The sequence below is a fragment of the Lissotriton helveticus genome, chromosome 6 (assembly GCF_964261635.1).
Source record: "Lissotriton helveticus chromosome 6, aLisHel1.1, whole genome shotgun sequence".
Lineage (NCBI taxonomy): Eukaryota > Metazoa > Chordata > Amphibia > Caudata > Salamandridae > Lissotriton > Lissotriton helveticus.
Window position 1 is genome coordinate 537513305 of NC_136067.1, and position 24256 is coordinate 537537560.

At 47.1% G+C, this 24256-nt stretch overlaps 1 protein-coding gene across 1 annotated transcript in view; it reads right to left on the reverse strand.

Annotated features, from left to right (window-relative positions):
* Nucleotides 1-1493: 1493 nt before the first annotated feature.
* LGSN (lengsin, lens protein with glutamine synthetase domain) overlaps nt 1494-24256 on the reverse strand; it is a 146339-nt gene continuing 123576 nt past the window's right edge. The window contains exon 4 of the mRNA XM_078646810.1: nt 1494-3695. Coding sequence (XP_078502936.1) covers nt 2508-3695 — 1188 coding nt within the window. The 3' untranslated portion in view covers nt 1494-2507. The remainder of the gene's footprint in view (nt 3696-24256) is intronic.

The following is a 24256-nucleotide window of genomic DNA, read 5'->3' on the forward strand; positions in this document are numbered from 1 at the left end:
AGAATGTCTGTTCTAAATGCTTAATTGACAGCGCCACATGCAAGAATTGCGTTGTGATTCAACAGTCAATTTTCCACTTACAGTAGCTGACCCACGCTAGGAAACCCTTTATACATAAAGGAATACGAAGAGAGACCCATGAGTTCATTTCTCTTGTATTTAGTACTGTCATAGAATATTTCTCAATAGAGAATGCCCTCAGCATACTCCTAGAATCTAATTAGGAACATAGGTTTATGCAGACAGGTAGGTGGTGCTCCTGCCTCTAAAGTTAAACATGGAGTTTTAAGAATAAGGTTATGTCACAGTAATTGGTTTTACAGCAATGCAAACTTAAGTGTTTCAGTTCTGAATAACCGCTATAGGCATCTTTAGAATTGGCGAAGGAATGTGTTAAATTTGATGACGTTGAGCGAGTTTTAGTCTAATTATAATGTCGTCCAATTATTTGGCCTCCTCTTATGATCTCTGTTACCGTCAACTGACCATAAATCTTTAATGCTTGAAGAATAACAGCAAATAATGTTATAGGGGCTAAAGAGATACACATTATTTAACAGCGCCCAGCACTGACCAGTTGCATATGTTCAACAGTGATAACATTTACATAGCACGTTCCTTTTGTTAGCATTGTGCTCTGCTTATGTCACCTGTAGAAAATCTCTGACCTGGGACCTGATTTAAAGGTTTGGCGGACATGACACACTGTCACAAATATGACATATATTAGGTCTGCCTAATGACAAGTGCATTATATACGATGGCACTTGTAATATGGTGGACTGGATATCCGTCACATTGTGACGAATAACCCTTCCAACACACTCTCAATCAGGCCCTTCAGTCACATCATTGATTTGTGCTGTGGTGTAGTTCGTTGAAGTGTGCAGACTCCATCACATCCACCGTCCTGCCCCACAATTAAGACAAAGTGGTCTCTGTTTTTGTGCTAAATCGTACTCAAGGCTGGCCACTAGGCTAGGGAACAATTTGATAATTATGTTAAACAACAAAGTAAACAAAGTCAGTTAATGTGATACTAAGGGGGTGATTAAGATGGCGGGCGGATGGTGGTGATCCGCCCGCCATCGTACAGTGATTTACCCCCACCATATTATAATGGGGGGGTATCGCAGCGGACGCAAAGTGCGTCAGCCGCTTTTCCGCCAGTTGGCAATCGTTCCGATTGCCGGCCGGGCGGACTTGGGCCACAATATGTTGGCAGTGCCTAGCAGACAACGCCATCCATATTATGATGAGTGTGGTGGAAGGCCTTCCATGGAAAGGCTGGCGGGGATGTGCTTTGGGGGACAGTTGCGGCCCCCGGTGCGCGGGGTGTGCCCTTGGGGGGTACCCATGGTACCCCCTGCATTTCCATGCACAAGGTGGCAGGCACCACGCGGTGTCTGCCACCTTGTGCATGGAAATTCACAACATGGCAATTTGGCATGGCGGCGGGTGCTGCTTACAGCAGCACCCGCTGCAATGTCAAACATGCGGAAGGCGACCGCCAGGGTGGCAGTCGCATCCTAATTAGCAGTGCGGGACTGCCACATGTCTCGCGGTCGGTCTCGGCACCATGAGGAGGGCGGGCGGACTAAAGTCTGTCCGCCATCCTAATCACCCCCTAAGTTGTGAAAGAAATTGCTTGACTATGAGGTCAACCCTATGTTTTGCATTACCTTCTACCTGCACAAATCTCTATAACTCAAAGACTGGAGCCTGGTAGTTCAACGACTTGGCAGCTGAAACCCAATATAAAAGAATTTAAAAAAAAAACATTGTCTAGTCAGTGTTGTTTTAAAATATGGATCTTTGGCTTCTGATAGGATATTCCCTGCAACTCCAAGTATGGAAAATCAGCTTCCTAAACTGAATGCCATATTCATTATGAAGTTGAAGCTTTTCATGTAACGTTCCTACAACTGGAAGCTTAGGGAAAGCCTTGAATATTTATAGCACATTTAGGTCAAGGTAGGTTTAATAATTATCTGTGTCAAGATGCTTAGAGCTGAGTGTACCTTTTGCTCAGTGTTGTTACCTCAGTTACATTGACTTCACTATCTTATTAGTTTGGTATTTCGTCATCTTTAATTTTAGAGATTGATCTGCATATTTAGAATAATTTTGTGATTATTGGTCTTTTTACCTCGGTCTTTTAAAAAGATTATGTCATGACTTGTAGTTTTTGAGATGGAGATATGGTTGATCGCTATATCAGTTACAGAGTACGGAATGTGAGCAATGAAAAAGTGCTGCTTTGTTAACTGCCACTGCATTCCAAGACAACACATAAAATCCTTAACAAATCGTTTTCATTGCACAATATGCATTTTTACTTTTGCCTTTTATGTATGTATTAGGTGTGGGGCTTCACATCAAGAAAGCGTTCCTCAAACGAACGTGCTATTCTCACATAGCAGGCATCTTATCTAAAAATGTGAGGGTAACTTCTCAATATTTTTCAAATGAAAAACTATAAATAAAATACATGAAAATTGTAAAAATTAAATGAAATACTCAAGGAACTTATTCCTTTCTGTGTCTGATTCCTCCGTCTCCAGTTCATACTGCTTCATGGCAATAAAGTAGCTGACAAAACCCTCACCAAAAGCTTCTTTTATACAAGTGTCTTCCTTTAGAGCAACAAGGGCATCTTCAAGACTCAATGGAATTGTAGGAGATTTCAACTCTGTTGAGGCAGGGCTTGCACCATCAAAGGCATTCAGCCCTTTTCTGATTCCATCCATACCTGCAGCGATGGTGGCAGCAAGCACCAAATAGGGGTTAGCTGTTGCTGAACCCAAATTATTGTCTATATGAGGGCCATTAGATCCATGAAATTTAATATTGTATGAGGAGCTGTTGTCGTTGGTTCCCCACTTTACATGTGCAACCTCTTGGGACTCCTTTCCATCTTTGGAAAAACGCTTTCGGCAACTGACACCAGGAGCCACTAAGCAACTTAAAGCTGGTGAATGCAGTAATAACCCAGACAGCCAATTCTTCCCAATGTCTGTCAGCTCTAGGGTCCCACTGTGGAATAGGTTTCTCCTCCCACTTCTGTCCCACAGGCTGTGCGAGAGAATGCCAGAATTATAGAACCCCGTCTCAGTAAAAAAGCTTGCAATGTAACCATTTTTCTTGGCCAACTCTTTAACACCTGTTCTGAAACTGAAGGCATTATCTGCCACTCGTAAGCCAAACTCTGGCCTAAAGGAGATTTCCACCTGGCCTGGTCCAGTTGAGGAAGAAAAACTCTCAATGTTAGCACCAATGTGATACATGCCATCAATTAGCTGCTGGATATAAGGTTGGTCATGATCATTTAATAAGGTAGCAGCAGGTAAGAAAATGGTTTTCGAATTTATAACCTCAGCAACACCATAAATGCAGAATTCGTAACTGAAGGCCGAGTATAGTGATAACCCGCTCTCCTGAAGTTGGCTCAGCTGCCTCTTGACGATGTGCCGTGGTGAGGTCAAAAGAGGGTTACCAGAGATGGAATAGGAATCACATATCACTCTGGCCATTTTCTCAGCCCACGGGATCACTCTGAAAGTTGACAAATCAGGCAGCAGGACGATATCACTGTTATAGTTTGTTGCACTTATGTAGTCAACTTCATTATCCTTGGGATTCAAGGTCAGTTCCAGATAGCTTCGAGGCATGAAAACTCCATGAAATACTTTTTCCTAAACAGAGCATAAAAGTAATGAATGCAGATAAATATTTGATGGTAGGCCTTCACTCTCTGATATGTTAACTGAATACAAACAGTTCATCAACATCACCATTTCAATAGAAAGATGTACAACTCTCTTTAGGACAGACAATTATATAAACCAATTAAAAATATTGTAAACGTCCTAACACACTCCTCCACTTCCATGGGGCATACATTCTGTTGTCAACTAGGAACCCAACACATAATTGAGTGAACAAACACAAGGTCAATTAAGAAGGGATTGTAAAACTATGAGGAAGATTATTAGTATGTTTCTGATGCCTTGCCCATTCGTCCTATATCATTAATTGAAGTGATGATGCACCACTATCAGTTGAATCAATTAACACCAAAATAAAACACGTTACACACCACACGACGAGGGAAAAATCTTCAGCTCCTGTCTAGGGAGCTGCAAAAGGAGGCCATCACCTGCAAATCATCATGAATTGATTATTGCAATGGTCTACGCAGGAAACTGCCCTATCACATCTACAAAGGATTCAAAACATTGTGATACATAAACGTGCTGGTTTAAATAATGTGGTTGAGATTTAAATGCTTGCAAACATTTACACAAACTTCCGGAGAAACACATGATCAGTTTTCTATAGTCTTTACAACTCCTGTTAGATAGAGTAGTTCTACTCATGTAGGACCTTGGGATAACTAAGGTCAGACTGCGTTCTTGTTTTTACAAGTACTGTGTAGTCCCTTAAGATTCTTAGATCCCAAACTCTTGATTGACTGCCCTATGCCACTTTGTTGACTTGCAAGCCACCTGGGGCCATATTTCCCAAAGGGTTGGGTCACTTTCGCACCACGCAAATGGGTGCAGAAGCGACGCAACCCTTAAAATGTGATATATCAAGCCATGCAAGGCCACCTTATGTGGCTCTGAGTGGCTCAATAAATTCAGAGTAACAAATCGCTGCATTGCATTACTCTGCCCCAGGGAGGCATTCTATGGGTGGTGCGTGGTTGCTCCCACAAAAAACCTTTTATTTTGCCACATTCCTTGCTTTACTGTCCTAAAAGGCAAGATTATTTGTGTCCAAGAAGTGAGACATACAAACAATTCTCTTTCCTTTTTCCTCTTTCTACACATGCTGCAGAACGCAGCACTGATAGAAAGAAGAACGGACATGGAGAAATAAAGATCTTTCTCCTCGTTATGTCTCCCCTGGGAGGCATGATATTCTGACACATTTCCTACCGTTGTTTGGCATGATTCATGTGGCACTCTAAGCTTGCAAGCATTTGGTTTGGACCTTTAGTGAGTGCCCCCTTATGTCAGGATAAAGCTGTGCCTCTCCGATGAGCTTTTAGAAAAAACATAGTAGGGGATATGAGTTTTTATTCCATGTTGGCATAGATAGTAAATTGCTGATATAAAGCAATGCTGTGAAAGTATGCCTTTAAAGTTAAAATGCTTTTATGATTTGTGTTATCTTGGAATGAATGGCACTAATCCTATGTTAAGAAACTTGAAAATAGCAAAATGCATTGTCACTTTTCTAGCTCGATCTGGATCACACTGTGCCAATCCTATGCTTCGAAATATTTCTATAGAGAAATATTTGAGGTGAGTCGAGCTAGAGTGGTAGTGGTGCTGCAGCTGTACTTCCTCTAAAGGAGTAGTTCTCCACTTAAAGACTTGGGTGGGAATAGCACCATTGTAGTTCTTGTTAGGAGTTTCCACTGAAAAGGCATTATTTGATTTGCATTTTTTGATTTTTAATATTTTGCTGTTCAATGAATTATTTAATGAACGTACATGAAACTTTCCAAAAAATAGTATGTCCACTTTGGGTTTTTCGTGGTATGCTTTGTGCAGCAATATGAGGCTTAAAAATAGAATGGGTCTCAAGTGAAAATGTCCCATTTTAACTCTTGTGGGATTCTTTGCTCCTTGATACAGAATAATGGCTTAAATGAATGATATTGCTAGAGTCAGAAGTTTGCCGTTAATGCCATTCATATACCACTGGTGACTGTTATGTCAACAATTACCACAGAGTGTCTGGGTCAGCATTTTGTCACAGTTGCCCCAGTGATGTGCCACAGTTGACCTTCCTTATGACAATAAATACCTCCAGTGTGCTAGTGCCAGCTTTTTGTCATGAGTCCTCAAGCATGAAAGCGCAGGCAGTTTTTCACAGGTCTCTATTTGACAAGAATGATCTCTAGTATGCCAGTGCCAGTACATTACCATGATCCCAGGAAATGTCTCCAGTAATAAACAGGTGCATGTTATGCTAAGGATTACCAGTGCCAGTATTTTGCCTGGGGTTCCTCCATAAGACAAACATTACCATCACTATGCCAGGGCAAGTGGCAGACTCATGAGCATAATGCTACATTCATAATCAAGCTCACTTACATTGACTCACATTCATTCTCACTGATTCTCACTTATTCATTTTCAGTTACTTGCACTCATTCATTGTCACTCAGTCTCCTGCGCTCACTCTTACTCTGTAATTCTCACACGCTGTCACTTATGATCCCTCACTCTGACTCACTCATAATTACACTCACCCAAGTTCAATCTTACTCTGATTCAAGCGCTGGGATGCCCAAGGGTAACTGCGCGCTATATAAAATTTTAATAATAATAATAATAATAATTCAATCTTACTTTGTCACTCATGCTCACTTGCTCTTACTAATACTATAACTAATTTTTCTCAAACACTCATTCCGTCACTCTCACTCTGTCACTCTCAGTGATTCTCACATTTTCGGACATTCCCTTACACTCATTCATTTAGTTACTCTTATTCTCACTCAAACTCACTCACTTTGGCAAACTCATACTCACTTACTGATACTCAATCGCACATGTTATCGCTGATGACCTTTCACGGACATTCACTGTCATACATATGCTTATATTTACAATTAAACATAAAAACGCTCCCTGCCGCCGTTAGACCTGGCATCTTTGGCGTGGTTTCCCCTGACTTTTTGCCTCAACCGCCTGTATTTTTGATGCTGTGCTGGATTTCATTTTTGCAGGCTTAAATGCTTTGAGCACTTTGCCACTACTGATCAGTATCAAAGTGCAGGTGCTCCCTGTGTAAATTGTTAATATGATTAGTTATATTTCATTTACTGAGAAGCCCCAAGTAAAGTGCACTGAATGTGCAAGGGCCCGGAAATCAACTGCTACTAGTGGGCCTGCAGCACTATTTGTGCCACCTACATGAGTAGTCCTGAAAATATGTTGCATGTCTGCCACTGCAGTGCATGTGCACAGTTTGTTAACCTCCATGTCGACCTGGCAAGGGCACCCACTTGCCAGGCCCTAACATTCCCTTTACTTACATGTTAGTCACCCCTAACGTAGGTCCAAGGTGTGAAAGGTAGAACATGCCCTGATGTGTGTGGCATGTCCTGATAGTGAAGTACTTCTAATTTCATTTTCACTATTGTAAGGCTTTCTGTTACCAAAGGATAGAATGGGAAGTTTGCTTATAACATCTTATAAGCATCACTGTCCCTGGGAACCAGATAGGAAAATAACGTTTAGTATGCCTGAACTCAGAATGTTAAAATGCATGTTTTAGTGAGGGTGATTTTTACATTCTGTGTTTAAAAATACAACTTTAAGAAAGTAGGTATTTGCTTGCTTAGCCATCCAGTGTGCCTCTGCTAGCATGTGTATTGACTGTCTGGCTTTATAGTGACAGGGTCTGGGGATGTGCAGTGGCTCTAGAAAGTCTGAATGAGTCAGTGCTAGGCTGAATAGGCCTGGTCTACATTTGGAGTGGTGGGAGAAGTAACACCTGCACCTGAATTGGGCTGTGCCTGCCTTCCACAATGATGGCTCTGCCTCCATGTGGTGTGTCTGGAGCCATGGATCACACTGACAATGGAGGTTGTTGTACACTTGCATCGTGGCCCCCAGAACTGTTTTGGACTGGGCTCAGAGCCCTGTGCCAGCAGAGAACAAAGAGAGTTACTGTATAACAAGAGGGGCCCAGACCCCAGGCTTTTAGACCATCCCTGGATTCAAGAGGACCCTTTGCCAAGGAGAACTGCTGGAGAGACTGAAGAGAAGTACTGCCCCTTTGCTGTGCACTGTGTGGGGTTGGCCTGCAGTTGCTGTTTCTGCCAAGAAAATGAGAAGGACTTTGCAGTGTACTGTGTCCCCTACTTGAAGGAGATCTCCAAGGGCCTGTGTGTGCTGGCCTCCTGTTCTGAAGTCTCAGGGACACAAAGACTTCACCCAGCTCCCCTGAACTCAGCTGCTGTGAGATCTGACCAGCCAGGAGGTCCTGTGCCAGTATTAGACCTCTATAGGTTGTTGCTGCTGTTTGGGAGCTGAAAGAGAGAGGAACTTGAAGAACTTCAAAAATAGTGCATCAATCTTCTTGTGGGTGTTTTTCTGACGCATTTCCACGGCACAAGAAGAATTTCCAGGTATTGCTGTGCTGCTATGAAAACTGGTGCAGTACTTGTTGGTGCCTTCAGAATCACTGCATCGAGGGGTCGCGGCAGATGAAAACCGACGCAGCGCCTCTCGCCGAATCGAGTACCGAAGCATACCAGGTTTCTATGCATCACACCTGTGCAACAAGTTTTCCCGACGCATCACCTGCGAACTGGAGCCATCACAAACAATCGACGCATCATTTCCCCCTACAGACCGGATTTGACACATCACTTCTCCTGCGTGCAGCAGAACTGTCGCATCACCTCCCCAAGGTCTCAGGAACGGACGTATCCCTTTGTTTTTGATGCTTCTTCACTCTGTGGCTGTTTGGCCTTGTGAATTTTGACACAACTAGAGGTACTTTGTTTAAAAGTCATGCATCCATAGTTTTCTATGGTACAAGTTCTTGAAACCTTTTGAAAGTCATATTTTTAACTGTGTATGTTGAATTTGTGTAGTTTTGGTCTTGTTAAGTTTAGATAAAGATATTTTATTTTTCTAAACTGGTGGGGTGTCCATTTGTGGTGTTCTCACTATGTAACTGTGAGTGTTGGTACAAACACTTTACACATTGCCTTTGGGATAAGCCTGTCTGCTCGTGCCAAGCTACCAATTGGGTGAACAGGTGTTATCTAAAATGTGTATCCCCCCTTACCCTGACTAGAAGCAAGGGTCCCTATTTGAACAAAGGTACCTACTCTGCCAACTAGAGACCCCCATTTTTAACAGCCACATAAACACACTCACCCACAACCATGCCATTCCAACCGAGGGGTCGATTACGATGTCCTTTCACCCTGTGGCAGGCACCCCATCGTGCCTGCCACAATGTGACTGTGCATGCATGGGTAGGGGGTCCCTTGGGTACATCCACAGGCCCGATTCGGAAGACCCCGTGTGATGGAGGGCCTGCAACGGGCCCCAAAGGCAGATTCCAACAGCTGAAATGTTTTGGAACAACCGTTTCGGAAAGTCTGTCCGAATCTGACACCGTAGTCGCTTGCTGGAAAGGCGCTCCGTAGACCGCTACAATTGAGCTCCGTCCGACTCAGTCACTTCCAATGCCTTTCGGAAAGGCGTCCGACAGTTTGAATGCTTCCCAACCATCATAAGCGCTCGTTGTGAAAAGTGTCCATGTCTGTCGGAAAGGCGGGTTCCGAATCAGATTCAGACTAATCGAATGCCATTCGGAGCCTTTCCGAATGACATTAAAATCGACCCCTAAATGTACTCTATTTCTATTACACTAATGGTGAAAAATATAATACTATTCTCTATTGGTATAATAAAAATTGTCAGCAAAGAATTAGAGTAGAGCCACAACCAAGACTCAAAGAGACGAGTAGCCCATTGGCTCCTGGCACTGATTTTGCCACCTTTGATGTCAGGGAGCACACATGCACTACCATGGGTCGCAAGGGGCAAGTCATGGGTTGCAGCGGCAACCTCTGGTGACCCGTAAATGACGTCAGTGGTTACAGAGCATGCTTTTGAGGCTAAGAAGTGCTCAAATGTAGGAGGTCTTGACTAGAGTCAGACTGGGACAGAAAATAGGCTCGGCACTAAATTAAAGTGGTCTCGATTAGCGAATCAGATAGTAAAAAAATTGCTGCATTTGCAGATCATGGTCGTTTTGTACATGTAGTGGCATGCTGCCCATGCGTTCTGCAAAGTACGGGAGACGGCATGCATTTGCTCTTGCTGCAGGCAATGTTTGTGGCAAAAGTAGGGAAATCAACTGTAAAAACTGACCCTCCTGAAAAAATACAGGCTCACAAACAGCCAAAAACCAGACTATCATGTCAGGCCATCCCTTCAGGCACTGCCAGATTGTTCTATTAGCCAGTCCAACCTTGGTCTTAACAGAGAAGCCTGAGTTCCACTTTGAGAACTCCACTTGCCAGCTTGATTGAAATACTAAAAAGACTTTCAGACCAAATAAGCATCCTGTGATAGCCCCACTGAGCCTGTGAGCAGTTAAAACATGCAGAAACAGTACTACCACTTTTTAATTACTTTCATGGAAGGGTTTTTTGTGGAGTTTTAATCGCAAGATGAGAGGACCATGCAGAACCCATATTTGTATTTGTATTTATATAGCGCATAAATCACCTGTATGTCTCAGAGCGCTTGCAGAAGAAGGAACAGGTAGCCAGACAACTAGAAAAGCCAGGTTTTTAGCCTTCTTCGGAACCTCTGGTGGTTGGGTTCAGTCCGGATGTGTGGGGTCAAGGCGTTGCAAGTTTCTGGTGCTATTTTAGAGAAAGACCTGTCATCGTTTCTAAATGTACGGACTTTGGGAACAGTTAGAAGAAACTTGTTAGTGGATCGGAGGGTTCTGATCGGACAATAGTTTATGTGTTTTTTTTCTAAGTATTTTGGTCCTTGTCCATTAATGGTTTTGTGGACTAGGCAGCAGTTTGAAGTTAATGGGTTTCTTTATAGGGAGCCAGTGCAATACCCTAAGGCTGGGCACAGAGGGGGTGTGGGGGAGGGGGGGAGATCAAGTACCATTCTGGCCACAGTGTTTTGCAGAACCTGAGGTTTTGCCAGGAGACTGTTGTTGATGGAAGCAAGTAATGCATCGCCATAGTCCATACGGCTTACAATTAGGCCTTGGACTAAGGGCATGCGGGCCAGAAGGGGTATCCATTTGAACATTTTCTTAAGGCCGCGCATCAGTCCAAAGCTGGTATGGACTCTCTTGTTGACATGGACAGCCATGGACAGTTTATTGTCAATTGTCAGCCCCAGGTTACGAACTGAGGGCCACCATCTGTCTGTCCAGTGTTTGTGAGTGTTTCCAAAAATCATGATCTCTGTTTTACCAGCATTAAGCATCAAAAAGTTGTTGGTCATCCAGTCCTTAATTGAGATCATGCACTTTTGGATTCTCAGTTTAGCATCCCTGGGTTCTGGGCCAAGGGTAATCAGTAGCTGTGTGTCATCTGTATAGGACACGTTTCAAAACCGTGTGCCCTGATTACCCGCACCAGAGGGGATACGTATAAGTTAAAGAGTGTGGGGCTCAGCTCAGTATTGATCCCTGGGGTACACCTTTATCGTTTTCCTGGTTATTTGAGTTGAAAACGCCGATTTGGACCTTTGAGCGCTGATTAGTCAGGTAGCTTTTGATCCAGAGTAAGGCTGGACCTTCGACTCCAATCTCATCCAGGCGTTCTAAGAGAATACGGTGTGAGATGGTGTCGAAGGCAGCTGACAGGTCGGGCAAGATCAGTATGGCGGTGTGTCTTGTATTGAGGGTCATCCTGATGTTGTCCACGATCTTGAGTAGAGTCGTTTTAGTACTATGAGAAGCTCTGAATCCCGATTGGGATGGATCAAGCAGCTGGTTTGCCTCTAGATGTTTGCATAATTGCTTATTTATTAATGATTCCATAATCTTACTGAACATTGGGAGAAGGGGGATTGGGCGGTAGTTGGAAAGTTGTTTGGGATCGGCAGAGAGTTTTTTTAGGATTGGTCTAATAATGACCTCCTTCCATTGGGTGGGAACAGAGGATGGGACAATGAAAGATTAAGAATTTTCGTGAGGTGGGGGATCGGGACAGGAGCAATTTTTGCTAGAATTTGAGAAGAGGCTGGGTATTCAAAAGTTCTCATTTATCTGTATTGAAATGTATCTTTATTCAGTTGTTGAAAATTAATTCTGTAAAATATGCCCAGTACAAGCTATAACCTACCAATTTGGAATCCACTATTGGATACAAGTCATGGGCAAGACACGCTTTTGTGAGAAGGGCAGAGGACCCTTGCAAAACGATAATTATCCAACGTAAGGGCAAAAGGTAATCACATGCAGAAAACATACTTCTAGTATCAGCCATCGAAAGGCGCCTTGTCCGAGATGGAGCTTTTCATCTCGACTGCTTGGTTCACCAAGGATCATCTGCTGGATCGAGGTTTGGCCCATTGACAGATGCTCTCCTCAATATGCACTCTAAATACAAAGAAAAACTGTCCCTCTCCAAATTGCACTGGTTACTTGTGAGCTACCCATAATGAGTATTGGCTCGCAATTTGTCTTCTGGTCCAGTTTCTGCTCCCTGTCGGTCAGTTCCAAGACAGCCATAACCAAACTAAGAAAACAAAAAAACTAGAAAGGCACAATTCCCAAATGACACAGATTCTTGGTGGTTGAAATCCACATTCTCTGCAAATACATACCCTGTCCATATTTTCTATTACTTCCTTAGGTGGCCTACTCAGACAAGATTTTCATAAAATAAAATATTATTAAAGGCTTCCATGCCCATGCCAATTTTCTCATTTGTTGTTCTTTCTGCACCTTTGAGTATCCCATTTTTAAGTCTATTACACCTTGATGAGGCATACTCAAACCAAGATTCTCATAAAACAAAATATTCTTAATGTTATGCATGGAATTGATGGCCTGCCAATTTGTCAGTTTTTTCTCCTGCAACAGCTATCCCTTTATTAATATTTCCCCACTTGGCTGTTGGTTGTGTATATTTTTGGAGAAAGGCATATAGAAGGCAGCAATAAATAAAACTTGAAATTTTAAATGAGTTTTAAAAACTCCAGGTCATACTTATGGCCAAGTCAGCCAGTGCAGTGTGGCAAGTCATATTATTGTGCTAAGCGCAGAGATACTCCAATGGGAGTTGATTCAAGCGCTCTATAAACCCGCAAATAAATAAATAATAAATTGTGCTACACTGCGAGCCAGGGAAAGGGCAAAATGCAGCGTATTTAAAATAATGCGTCCATCACTGTCCTTTTACATGCCTAGATCCAATGCAGGCACCCTTACACCATGGTATGAGTGTGCCTGCATTGCAAGCAGGATTGTTTTGGTGCACGAAGGGGTACCTTACTGCACAAACACAATCCTGGGAGGCATATTCCTCTTTCTATGTGTGCTGCTAAATGCAGTACACAGAGAAAAAGGAAGAAAGGAGGAGAAATAGAGATATTTCTCCTGGTTGCTCCTTCTCTACGAAGGTGTAATATTTGGCTCATGCCCAGGTCTTCTGGTTCTTGTAAATATGGGGATGTGTCAAGATCCAAGAGAGTTGCATGGGAACACCCACACAACGCTCATGGAATGCCTTACCAGCACAGTGTAACGCAACCCAGCAATTTGCACTGTGTTGCATTACTCCAGATTTTTGAAGCCACTCAGAGCCACGCAAAGTGGCTTTGAGTGGCTTCAAAAACCTGACTTAGAGGCTTGACTTAGGCGTGTACTACCTTGCGTGGTGTAAATTGGATGCAATCCACACATAGATATGCCCTGCTTTTTTTTGTAGAATACTACAACATAATGGAAATCACATGAAGTGACGGATTGCCGGTTTTAATCACCGGGCCAACTTAAAAGGGGTACCCGATCCCACAATGGGAATCCCTCGCCTCCGCACTGTCGCTCTGTGCTGCAGCCATTTGCACACCCCCCCTCCCCCCGGCTCACGGACACCAGTGAACTTCTCTCCCGGACCCGCTGATCCAAACGGAGAACATGGGCGGAACGGAGGACTCTACACAGCCGGGTCCCAGCACAATTTTGTGGATTACTGGAGGTGTCGCCGCCATAGGCAGAGACATCGGAGCTTTCACGCGCGGTGGCCGAAGAGTGATCAGAGCGGGAAGCGCTTTGCACCGGAACCCCCCGAGGACCCCTGATTACCTGTAGCCGGCAGTATTGGACTGGGCCGGTATTCTAAGGCCCGGGACAAAGCCTTGACCATCCTGTAGAGGGAGCAGAGCCTGGAGATGCACCTCTCTTGGAGCCCCTGCTGCCTGGTCCTGTAATGGCCGCCACCCGAGGACGCTCTCCATGAAACACTCCGCCCAACTGACTAAAGTTAACCCCCCCCAAGAACCTGCAGCCTCCACCACAGGTCATTTGTGACCTACAACATTAAACTGGGTGCCCTGATTCAGAAAAAGGGCCCTGGGATGCAACACACATGGAGCCCCGGCTCCCTGACCCTGTAATGGCCGCCAAATTCAGACGCCCGACCAGAAGCTGGCAAGGAAACACACCGCCCAACTAACTACAGTTAACCCCCCAAGAACCTGCAACCGCTGCAAAAGGTCATCTGTGACCTACAGCGTTAAGCTGGGTGCCCTGAATCTGATCTAGGGCCCTGGGGTGCTGCATACATGGAACCCCGGCTGCCTGACCCCAGAATGGCCGCCAAATTCAGTTGCCCGACCAGAAGCTGGCAACTCTAGTCCACCAGAAGTCCTCTGGTCACCGAAGCCCCCTGTAGTGGGGCATCTGAGACCCCAGATGTCAATGAGGCCGTACTGAATCAAAAATTTAGCCCCAGAGAGGCAGCACTCTAGGAGCCTCTGCTGCCTGACCCCTCAATGGCCGCCAATTTCTGTTACACCATAGGAATGCAGACAGCTTTCTAGACACCAAAGTCCCCCAGCAGCCTGGACCCCCCTATCATCGGAAGTAGTGTCTTTTGCGTCTCTCAACAACAACTAGGCTGACTGAGGAGGAAGAGGAACCCTGAGACCTGACACCCCCTAAGCCTTCGCTGCCTGATTCAGCAATGACCAACAGGATTTTCACCCTCGGTTAATCAAGTTAATCTCTCACGACTAACTCTGGGAAATCCTCAAAGATCTCGCTTGAGGGCTCTGATCCAAAGCCCCTCCAATGAGTTAAACACCGCAACAAAGACTCTCAGGTTAGTGTAAACAGCCTCTAAGATATCAGACTCCGTCGCTCTAACCGGGTACTCGGAGAAGCCCTACTCCACCTGACCCCCTCCCCCCTCTGGTCTCCCCCCACCGGAGGGTAACTCCTTGAGCTCCCCATCCTCCTCCCCCACCTGGTCTCTTCACACAAGAGGATCGCCTTTAAGGCTCTTACCTTGGTCTATAAAGCTCTTCACAAGGGGGGAGCTAAGTACCTCCAAAAGAGACTGGTCTTCTATCATCCGACCAGGTCTCTGAGGTCAGAAGCCCTGCACCTTGCTGTTGTCCCTCGGGTAAAGAAAGCGCGCCTTGGCGGGCGCTCTTTTGGATTGCTGGCATCTCAGCTATGGAACTCCTTGCCGCTGGCCCTGCGGGGAGCCACTAGCTTGCTGGCTTTTAGGTAAGGCCTTAAAACGTGGCTTTTTACTCAGTAGCCGCTCTCTCTTGAACTCCTGGCTTACTGTTCTTTTAGTCTTTCATTTGGTGTTATGTTATTATGTTACAGCTTGTTTGCCTTCTCCAAGAAAAGCGCCGGGACACTCTTTTTGAGTAGCCGTGCGCTATAAAAATGAATAAATAACATAACATAACATAACAGAAGCTTACCTTTGAGCTCCTCAACTCCCCCGGTCTAGTTAGCACTCTCCCCTTCACTCGACAGCCTCTACTTCACACCCTTGAAAGTTCCACCCCCTCATAACCCTGACATAATGCCACAGGCCTCGCATATGGCTATCGCCCCTTGATCACCGAAGTATCTGACACCCCACGGTCTGAACTCATTCGCGATCTCCTTCCACCCTACCTCTCTGACAAAGCAAAGAGACACTTCAAACATAGACTGATCAGACAGCACCCCGAAACACTTTTCGTAGACTCCTTCCACTGCTCATCTAAAGGGCAGATCAAAACGGACTTCATCTTCCACACTGAAAGACCTGACACCTGTGTCAACATCCTCAACACACATCTTCATATCTCCAAAACCACCATCACATCCCATAGCTGCAAACTGACGCCCTCTCTCTCGAATCACCAGACGCTGAATAGTAATATCTCCTTAACCATTTACTCAAATGGCATAGTCCTGAAACAAGCTAACAATGATAGCCTCAAGGTTTTTGACACCCTCTTCCCATCGCTAAAAAAGGCTCCCTTGTACAACACGCGATCTGACCTGTCCCCCCTCCTTACCAGCGAGTCCTCCACGGCAGATGAGACACCAGAACCATCTCACACCCCTCCTGAGATCCCCATCCCCACCCTTTCATGACTACGCCCACAATGCTACACCTCCGACCATAAATACCCTCCCCATGGGAAGACGACACCCCCACCTCTGCACCTCCGCGCATCCCAACCTGCCAGCCAGGAGCGAGCCGCACTCCCAAGCCCAATCTTCCTCCAGCTCCCCCATACCCCCAGGCCAATGGAGGCCTAACCCTTGTCATGAGCCAGTACTACCCCTGCTCAGAATTCCTTCCAGAGTCATACCAGACACCTTCCCCCCAATAGCCAGCACGTTTGCGATCCTCCTCCCTCATCCCCCAGCCGCCCATAGCACCCTCTACTCTTACCTATCCTGAGCACACCAATGCATCGCCTTCTAATGGGGCCCATGCCCCGCCCTGGCCTTCGACCAACAGATCGGTCACAGAAAATCGCTCTGACCCAGAAGAGCAAGAACCGCACTTTCCTTTCAAGAAGCAGCACACCTAGCCTCAACCTATGACTCTCCACCTAACTCCTACCCCAAATCTTCGATCCAAGTAATCATGGGAGTCAGAAGAGATCACCTTCCTCCAAAAATCCCTGGACCCCCAGCCCACCTAACCTCTCTTCCCAGAGCCCTGTCTAATGATAATCCGAACATAGAAGGGTCCCCCATTACCTGCATACTTCTAAACTGCAGATCGGTCTCTAAACACGCAACCGAACTAGCAGAAGCCATCCTCTCCCATGATATAGACATTGCATTCATCACGGAGACCTGGCTCAACAATCTCTCTTACCCCAACATGAACATGCTGGTGCCTCCGGGATTCACTATGATCAACAAAGACCGACAAGAGCAAAGGGGAGGGGGTATAGCTATCATTCACAAGAACAGCATCTCCATCACAGAAATTACATCCTGCCTATGTAGCACCTTTGAGTGTCTCTCAGTCAATATCAAGACATGTGAAAACAGGCCAGCAATCTGCCATCTCCTTTACCACCCCCCTTGCAATTCCTCTGAATTCAGGGAACACCTCTCTGACTTAATTGCACCTTGCGCTCTCGGTAACTCAAATAATATAATTCTAGGTGATCTCAATCTAAGATGGAATGAATCTAAAAACCCACTCATTCAATCCCTAAACAACCTCCAACTAGAAAACAATTTGACCCAACACTGCTCAGAAGAAACTCACCACAGACGAGCAACACTAGACGCAATCATTGCCGAAAGCAACGCAATCACCATTGACCATATCCTTACCGTAGACTGGTCCGACCATCACCTCATCCTTTTCGGCGGCAGTATCCAAACTATCCCAACTCAACTCCCCTTACAGGACCACCAAATGGATTAGGAACACAGCTCAGATCCCTAGAGCAAAAGTAGAAGAAAAAATAAGCTCGCTCCTCCCCAACAGCACAGATCACCTCTCAACTACTGAACTTACCTCTCTTTACCACTCCAATATGTCACTCACCCTAGAAAGCCTTGCGCCTCTGAAAGTAGAAAAAATCCAGGAGCATTCCATCCAGATCATGGTTCTCCACTGCCATCAATGAAGAAAGAAGACACCTAAGAACCTCAGAAAGAATCTGGAGGAATAATCCCACCACCCTTCATTGTGATCAACTCCAAGCAGCCCGCAGGAACTATAAAAAGCACATTGAGAACAAAAAGACATCTTTCTTCTGCTCCGCACTAGACACCACAAAAAACAACCCAAAGAACTCTTCAATATCATCAGGAATCAAACCTCTAAGCCAGCGACATCCTCAATTAAGGCATCCGATGAACGTTGTGAAAACTTCGCCATCTTTTTCAATGACAAAATTGCCAAGATCAACCTTGCATTTGGCCCAAATCTCATCCCCTACGCCGTGACCAAGGTGTCTGAATCAAACAAATGCACCCCCTTAAACCCCCCCAAATCAATGGTCCTCCTTCACTCCCATTCAGGAAGCGGAGATAATCAACCTAATCTCCAATGCTAAACCCTCATCCCACGCCCTGGATCAACTTCCCCCTCAAGTGACCAAGGACATGAAGCTCGTCCTAGCTCCGCTATGGTACAAGATCATCAACAGCTCACTGAGCTCAGGATTCCTTCCGGATTGCCTCAAAGTTGGCCAAGTCACGCCACTGCTGAAAAAGACTGGGCTAGACACTGATTGTTGGACCTGGCCCTTTTGGCAGGTTCACCCCGAGACTTTTTGCTTTTTCCTAGCCTGTTTCTGTGACCTGGTGTTGGTGATTTTAGGCCTCTGCGCACTTTTTCACTGTGGTACAGTGTAAAGTGCGTGAGCTCTCTGTGTCTGTGTGGTGAGTGACCTGCCCTCCCATAGGAATGAATGGGGAATATGTATGCCCATGGTAGTTCCTGATGTGTGGGGAGTGCAGGGTCGAGTTTGGTATGTGCGAACTTGTGAGATTAAATGCTGCGCAATGGTATACGCGGCATGATTGTGTCTAGTGGAGAAGTGCCACTTCTAGAAGTTGGCATATTTGTGTAATTTGTGCCTGGCGTGTGATTGGCTGGTGAGCCTGGCCCAAGAGTGCCTGGGCCTGCTTGTGGATTGACTGTCTGGTTTGAGGGTGGCAGGGGCTGGGGAGCCCCAGGAGGTTGTCTGAGTCAGCCCGTGGATGAAAGGCTGCATCTGCTGCCAGGGAAGTGGGAGGAGATGGCACCTAGGAGTGAATAGGGCTGTGCCTGCCTGCCACAATGCTGGCTCCACCTCCTGCTGGGCGACTGTCGCCTATGCCCCTCACCCTGAAAGGAGTTCCCTATAACCAGTTCTAGCTGGTTCTCACACTGCCCGCACCCTGCTAGACAAAGGAATTTACGGTATAAAAAGGGGCTGTGTCCCCTTCCAAAATGTTCTTGTTTTTTTGGGACGTGAATCTGCCAGGGGCGTGCTGCTGCTTGGGCCCAGGGGAATCCCTGGGCCCTGCCCAGCCCCTGGATTCCAGAAGGACTTTTTGCTGGGACCCCTTTGCCATGGGAGTCTTTGCGTTGGGGGCTTGATGGACTCTGCCCCCCCTCTCTCTTAGCGCCTGGGAGCGCTTTTTCTTTGCTGTAGCGCTGGGAGCGCGCTTAATGCCCTCTAGCGCTTGGAAGCGCTTTATTTTTCACATATAGGGCTAGGGAGCGCTTTATTGCTGTAGCGATTGTAAGCGCTGTTCCTGGGCTCCCTTGCGCTTGAGAGCGCTGGATTCATCAAAGCCGGTGCCCACCCGGCTTCCAACATTTATTGTATGCCCTCGTTTAGCCCTGAGGAGAAGCCGCCGCTGGCCCGGGACCCCTTGTGACGTTTCCCCGGGCCGCCCCATGATTGGCTGACCGGCCCGGGATTCCTAATGACGTTTCCCCGGGCCGCGCCGTGATTGGCTGACCGGCCTGGTATTCCTTGATGGCGTTTCCCCGGGCCGCACCGTGATTGGCTGCCGGCCCGAGGAGAGAGAGAAGACGAGCGAGGCGGCCATTGCGGGGCTCCCGGGGAGCCGGGGAGAGCCTGCTGGTGTAGTGGACGATGTTGCCGGTCTCCCGTGATTGAGAGGGAGACCGGAGAAGAAGAGAGCCCGCGCTGCAAGAGAAGCCCCGCCCGCGGCCCCGAGGAGCAGCGCCAGAGAATCCCCGCCGTCCCGGTGAGTGCGAGGCAGCTGCATTGTGTTCAGAGCGGCCCCGGTTGACAGCGGGCCGCTCCGCAGGAGAGAAGGGGCACATCTGTATGTTCGAGCCCAGAGAGGCTCGAGGCCAGTCCCCATTGTTTCTTTGAGCCCCGAGGCTCTTGCGGGCATAGTTTGTTTTGAGCCCTGCAAGGCTCCAATGTAGGGGCAGAATTGTTTAGAGAGCCTGTGTGGCTCAGAGGGGGCTACATATGTTTAGAGAGGCCCCAGTGGGGGTCCAGAAGGCCCATGATTGTTTTAGGAGCCTGAGTGCTCCGACGGGCATTCCTTTGGATCACGAGTCCCCAGAGGGGGGATTCCAACGTTGGGCACGTGTTATAACAGAGCCTGTGTGGCTCCAACGCGCGCAGAGTACCAGAGCCTGAGTGGCTCCAACATGTGGCTATGACCTACGCATATGTGTCTTCAGAGCCTGAGTGGCTCCAACAGTTGGCGCAGTTCTGGTCATGGGTCAGTGAGGACCCTGTCGCAGTTTTGATTCCCAGCTGCCCCGCAATTAGTGGGCAGCTGCACCGTTTAGGTCGTGTGATGTTTCCAGGTGCCCAGTAAGTAGTGGGCACCTGCACCGTTTAGTTTTTGCGCCAGTGGCGCACCCCTGACTGGCACTGCATGGCAGCGTGCCCTGACATTCTGGACACAGGGCTCTTGAGTCCCTTTATTAGATGGGGGCTGGTATGTGACTTTATTTAGGCGCAGTGTGATTATCTATGTGATGGTAATTGCCTAATGTGAGGTTGGCGCAATGTGATGTGGTGCTAGGAAATGTAATGCATTTAATATGATTACGCACCTTGATCTTACACCTCTGAATGTTTTTGGGCATCATGTGTTTTTGTGCTATTGAGTTATGTTCTGGCACCTCTGAATGTTTTTATGCATCATGTGTCTTCCTTGATTTTACACCTCTGAATGTGTTGGTTTATGCATCATGTGTCTTTCCTTCCCTGCACCTCTGAATGTGTTTTTGATGCATCATGTGCCATGTTCTACACCGCTGAATGTGTTTTTATACATCATGTGTTTACCTTTTTCCTTACACCTCTGAATGTTTGATGCATCATGTGTAATGTTTTCTTGCTTACACCCCTAAATGTATTTTATTCTTAGGTGGTTGTTCTTTCCAGTACAGGTGGACCTAGTGAGGTCCTGGTCCCCTGCGTGATATTCTCCTAAGGTGGTTAGGGTTGTGTAGGTGGTACTTACCTGTTACCAGTAGTTACTGGTTGTGTGCTATACTTGCTAATTTGTGCTACAGTGATTTTATATCCTTTTATTCTAATTTCTGACAGTATTTCTATTTCTAAAAGTGTTAATTCTGACAGTGGCCCATGTGGCCCTGTCTTGTAAATAATCCCTTGTGAATATTGCCCGTGCCAGTTGGCACAATGTACATGTGTGATTTCTATCTGAGGTGTTTTGACAATACAGAAGATATTTTTAATAACCATGTGTGGAGTTCCTTTTGTGGTGTGCCTAGGATGCTGTTGCTGTTGTGTGCTGGCGCAAATGCTTTACACATTGTCTCCGAGTTTAGCCTCACTGCTTATGCCAAGCTACCAAGGGGGTGAGCAGGGGTTATCTTGGCGTGTGACTCCCTCGCCCTGACTAGAATGGTGGTTTCTGCCTGGCTATGGCGTCAGCCTTAGCCTACCAGAAATAGCCAGTTCTAACATTGTTGGTCAGCGGTGCGGATTTGGACTTGTGTTTGCGCAGTGCCACAGCGACAGCTGGCTACATTACAAAACTCTGCATTTTTTAGATAGTCACATGTTTGGGATTATTATTATGATTTTGTTTTTCCTCAAGAGTGTCATTTTCAGATGGTGTATCTGCGCTTTATGTTTAGTGGCAGATGAGAAAAAATGACAGGGCGGGACGCCAGTAGAGGGGGAGGTTCCCATAGATTAGGAATTCCTTGCTGGGTCCAGTGGCCAATCCCTGTTCCTATTCCTGTGTGGGTAGATGGAAGAGAGGGAGTGTGGAGGAGAAATGGCTTGCTTGGGAATGTGGTTATCCCCTGAGTGTAGTGTGTGTGTCTGGATTCCCCAGTATGGTAGGATCCAGTGGTGGCAGCTTAAATGTGTCCAGTGCGTGAAGTCCCATTCCCAGTTCCCAGAGTATGGTGCCTGGTGCTCAGTAAGAGGGGTACAGGTTGAGAGTCAGGGGCAGTGAGGAACTGTCTCGCCAGTCTGGAGGGGGAGTGTGTGGATGAGTGCTGTGTTGAACTGGAGGAGTTGGTGTGAGTTTTTTTTAAGGAGCTTGCACGTGAGGTGTACCTCTGGTGGTGTGCAGGAGGTCCTGCAGAGGCACTGGACAAGAAGGTGGATTTCTGGCGGTGTGCTAGATGTCTTGCAGAGGCATTAGGGAGTGATTCTAAAAGTAGTGGCTTGTGTATCTGATGATCCTGTGTAGGTGAAGAGGTTCATGTGTAGCCCAGCTAGGTCCCATTAGGATGGTAGGGGTGTAGGGGCTCACGTCCTGTCTCAGTGGAGGCGGAGTGAGTGTGGGACGGTGTGTCCCACGTTGGCCCGAAACCCTGTCTCAGGGCCTGGAGGGTTCCCTAAGGGAGCGCCAGGTCAGGGGTCTAGGCTGTACATACTGGTCATTTGAGGAGGATCTTCCTGTGTCTAGAGGACGGGGAGTGCCTGTAACCAGAACTCCGGCGGTCCTGGTGTTGGGTAGTACCACTCCTAAGTGGAGGGTGCAGAATTCTGGAAGGGGGTGCAGAGGGACGGTGTACTTCTGACCCCGGTGCAACCTGAGGGTTTAGATCCTAGGTTGGGAGATTAGAAAGCTTCCAGGTCCAGAGGAATCTCTACCAAAGTGGATCAGCTGAAGAGACTGAGGGGGTTGCCCTTGCTGTGTGATCTGGGGCTCACCTGCAGTTTGTTGTTTCCGCTAAGGTGGAGGAAAGGGGGCTTTGCTGTGTGCTGTGTCCCCCCACCTGCTTGTAGAGGAACTGTGCTGTGTGCTTTGTACCTCAGAAGTGAAATAGTTTCCAGGTGGTAGACCAGTGATGGAGTGAGGTACTGATCTGGTAGGAGAATTGTGTTCTGGTGAGTGCTTCCCTGTGAGGGTGCGGAAACCCAGAAGTAGAGGTAGGGTGTGGTCCATAGGTTGAAGAATCAGTGGTAGTTGTAGCTACACTGAGAGGGAGAGTGGAGAATGGCTATTGTGTGCCAGGGGTTACTGCCCCCCACTATGCGGATTGGTTAGGACCTGTGATATTTGGACGGCCTAGGGCCTGGTCCTGGCTGTGGATGACTAGTGTGTACCAGTGGGGTATCCTAGTTGGATCAGAGAGTTCTTGTTTGGAGGAAACCATGTAGGTTCAGAGTGGCGAAAAACCGGAGGGTGTCCCTGCCGTGCAAGCTCGTGTCCGTGTTTTGTCGCCCAAAGCAAGGAAGCTCATCAGCGGAGTGATTGGTCTACCCTGCGTTTTGGCTGGAAGGGGTTGTGTTGGACCTGGCCCTTTTGGCAGGTTCACCCCGAGACTTTTTGCTTTTTCCTAGCCTGTTTCTGTGACCTGGTGTTGGTGATTTTAGGCCTCTGCGCACTTTTTCACTGTGGTACAGTGTAAAGTGCGTGAGCTCTCTGTGTCTGTGTGGTGAGTGACCTGCCCTCCCATAGGAATGAATGGGGAATATGTATGCCCATGGTAGTTCCTGATGTGTGGGGAGTGCAGGGTTGAGTTTGGTATGTGCGAACTCATGAGATTGAATGCTGCGCAATGGTATATGCGGCATGATTGTGTCTAGTTGAGAAGTGCCACTTCTAGAAGTTGGCATATTTGTGTAATTTGTGCCTGGCGTGTGATTGGCTGGTGAGCCTGGCCCAAGAGTTTAGGCCTGCTTGTGGATTGACTGTCAGGTTTGAGGGTGGAAGGGGCTGGGGAGCCCCAGGAGGTTGTCTGAGTCAGCCCGTGGATGAAAGGCTGCATCTGCTGCCAGGGAAGTGGGAGGAGATGGCACCTAGGAGTGAATAGGGCTGTGCCTGCCTGCCACAATGCTGGCTCCAGCTCCTGCTGGGTGACTGTCGCCTATGCCCCTCACCCTGAAAGGAGTTCCCTATAACCAGTTCTAGCTAGTTCTCACACTGCCTGCACCCTGCTAGACAAAGGAATTTACAGTATAAAAAGGGGCTGTGTCCCCTTCCAAAATGTTCTTGTTTTTTTGGACTTGAATCTGCCAGGGGCGTGCTGCTGCTTGGGCCCAGGGGAATCCCTGGGCCCTGCCCAGCCCCTGGATTCCTGAAGGACTTTTTGCTGGGACCCCTTTGCCATGGGAGTCTTTGCCTTGGGGGCTTGATGGACTCTGCCCCCCCCCTTAGCGCCTGGGAGCGCTTTTTCTTTGCTGTAGCGCTGGGAGCGCGCTTAATGCCCTCTAGCGCTTGGAAGCGCTTTATTTTTCACATATAGGGCTAGGGAGCGCTTTATTGCTGTAGCGCTTGTGAGCGCTGTTCCTGGGCCCCCTTGCGCTTGGGA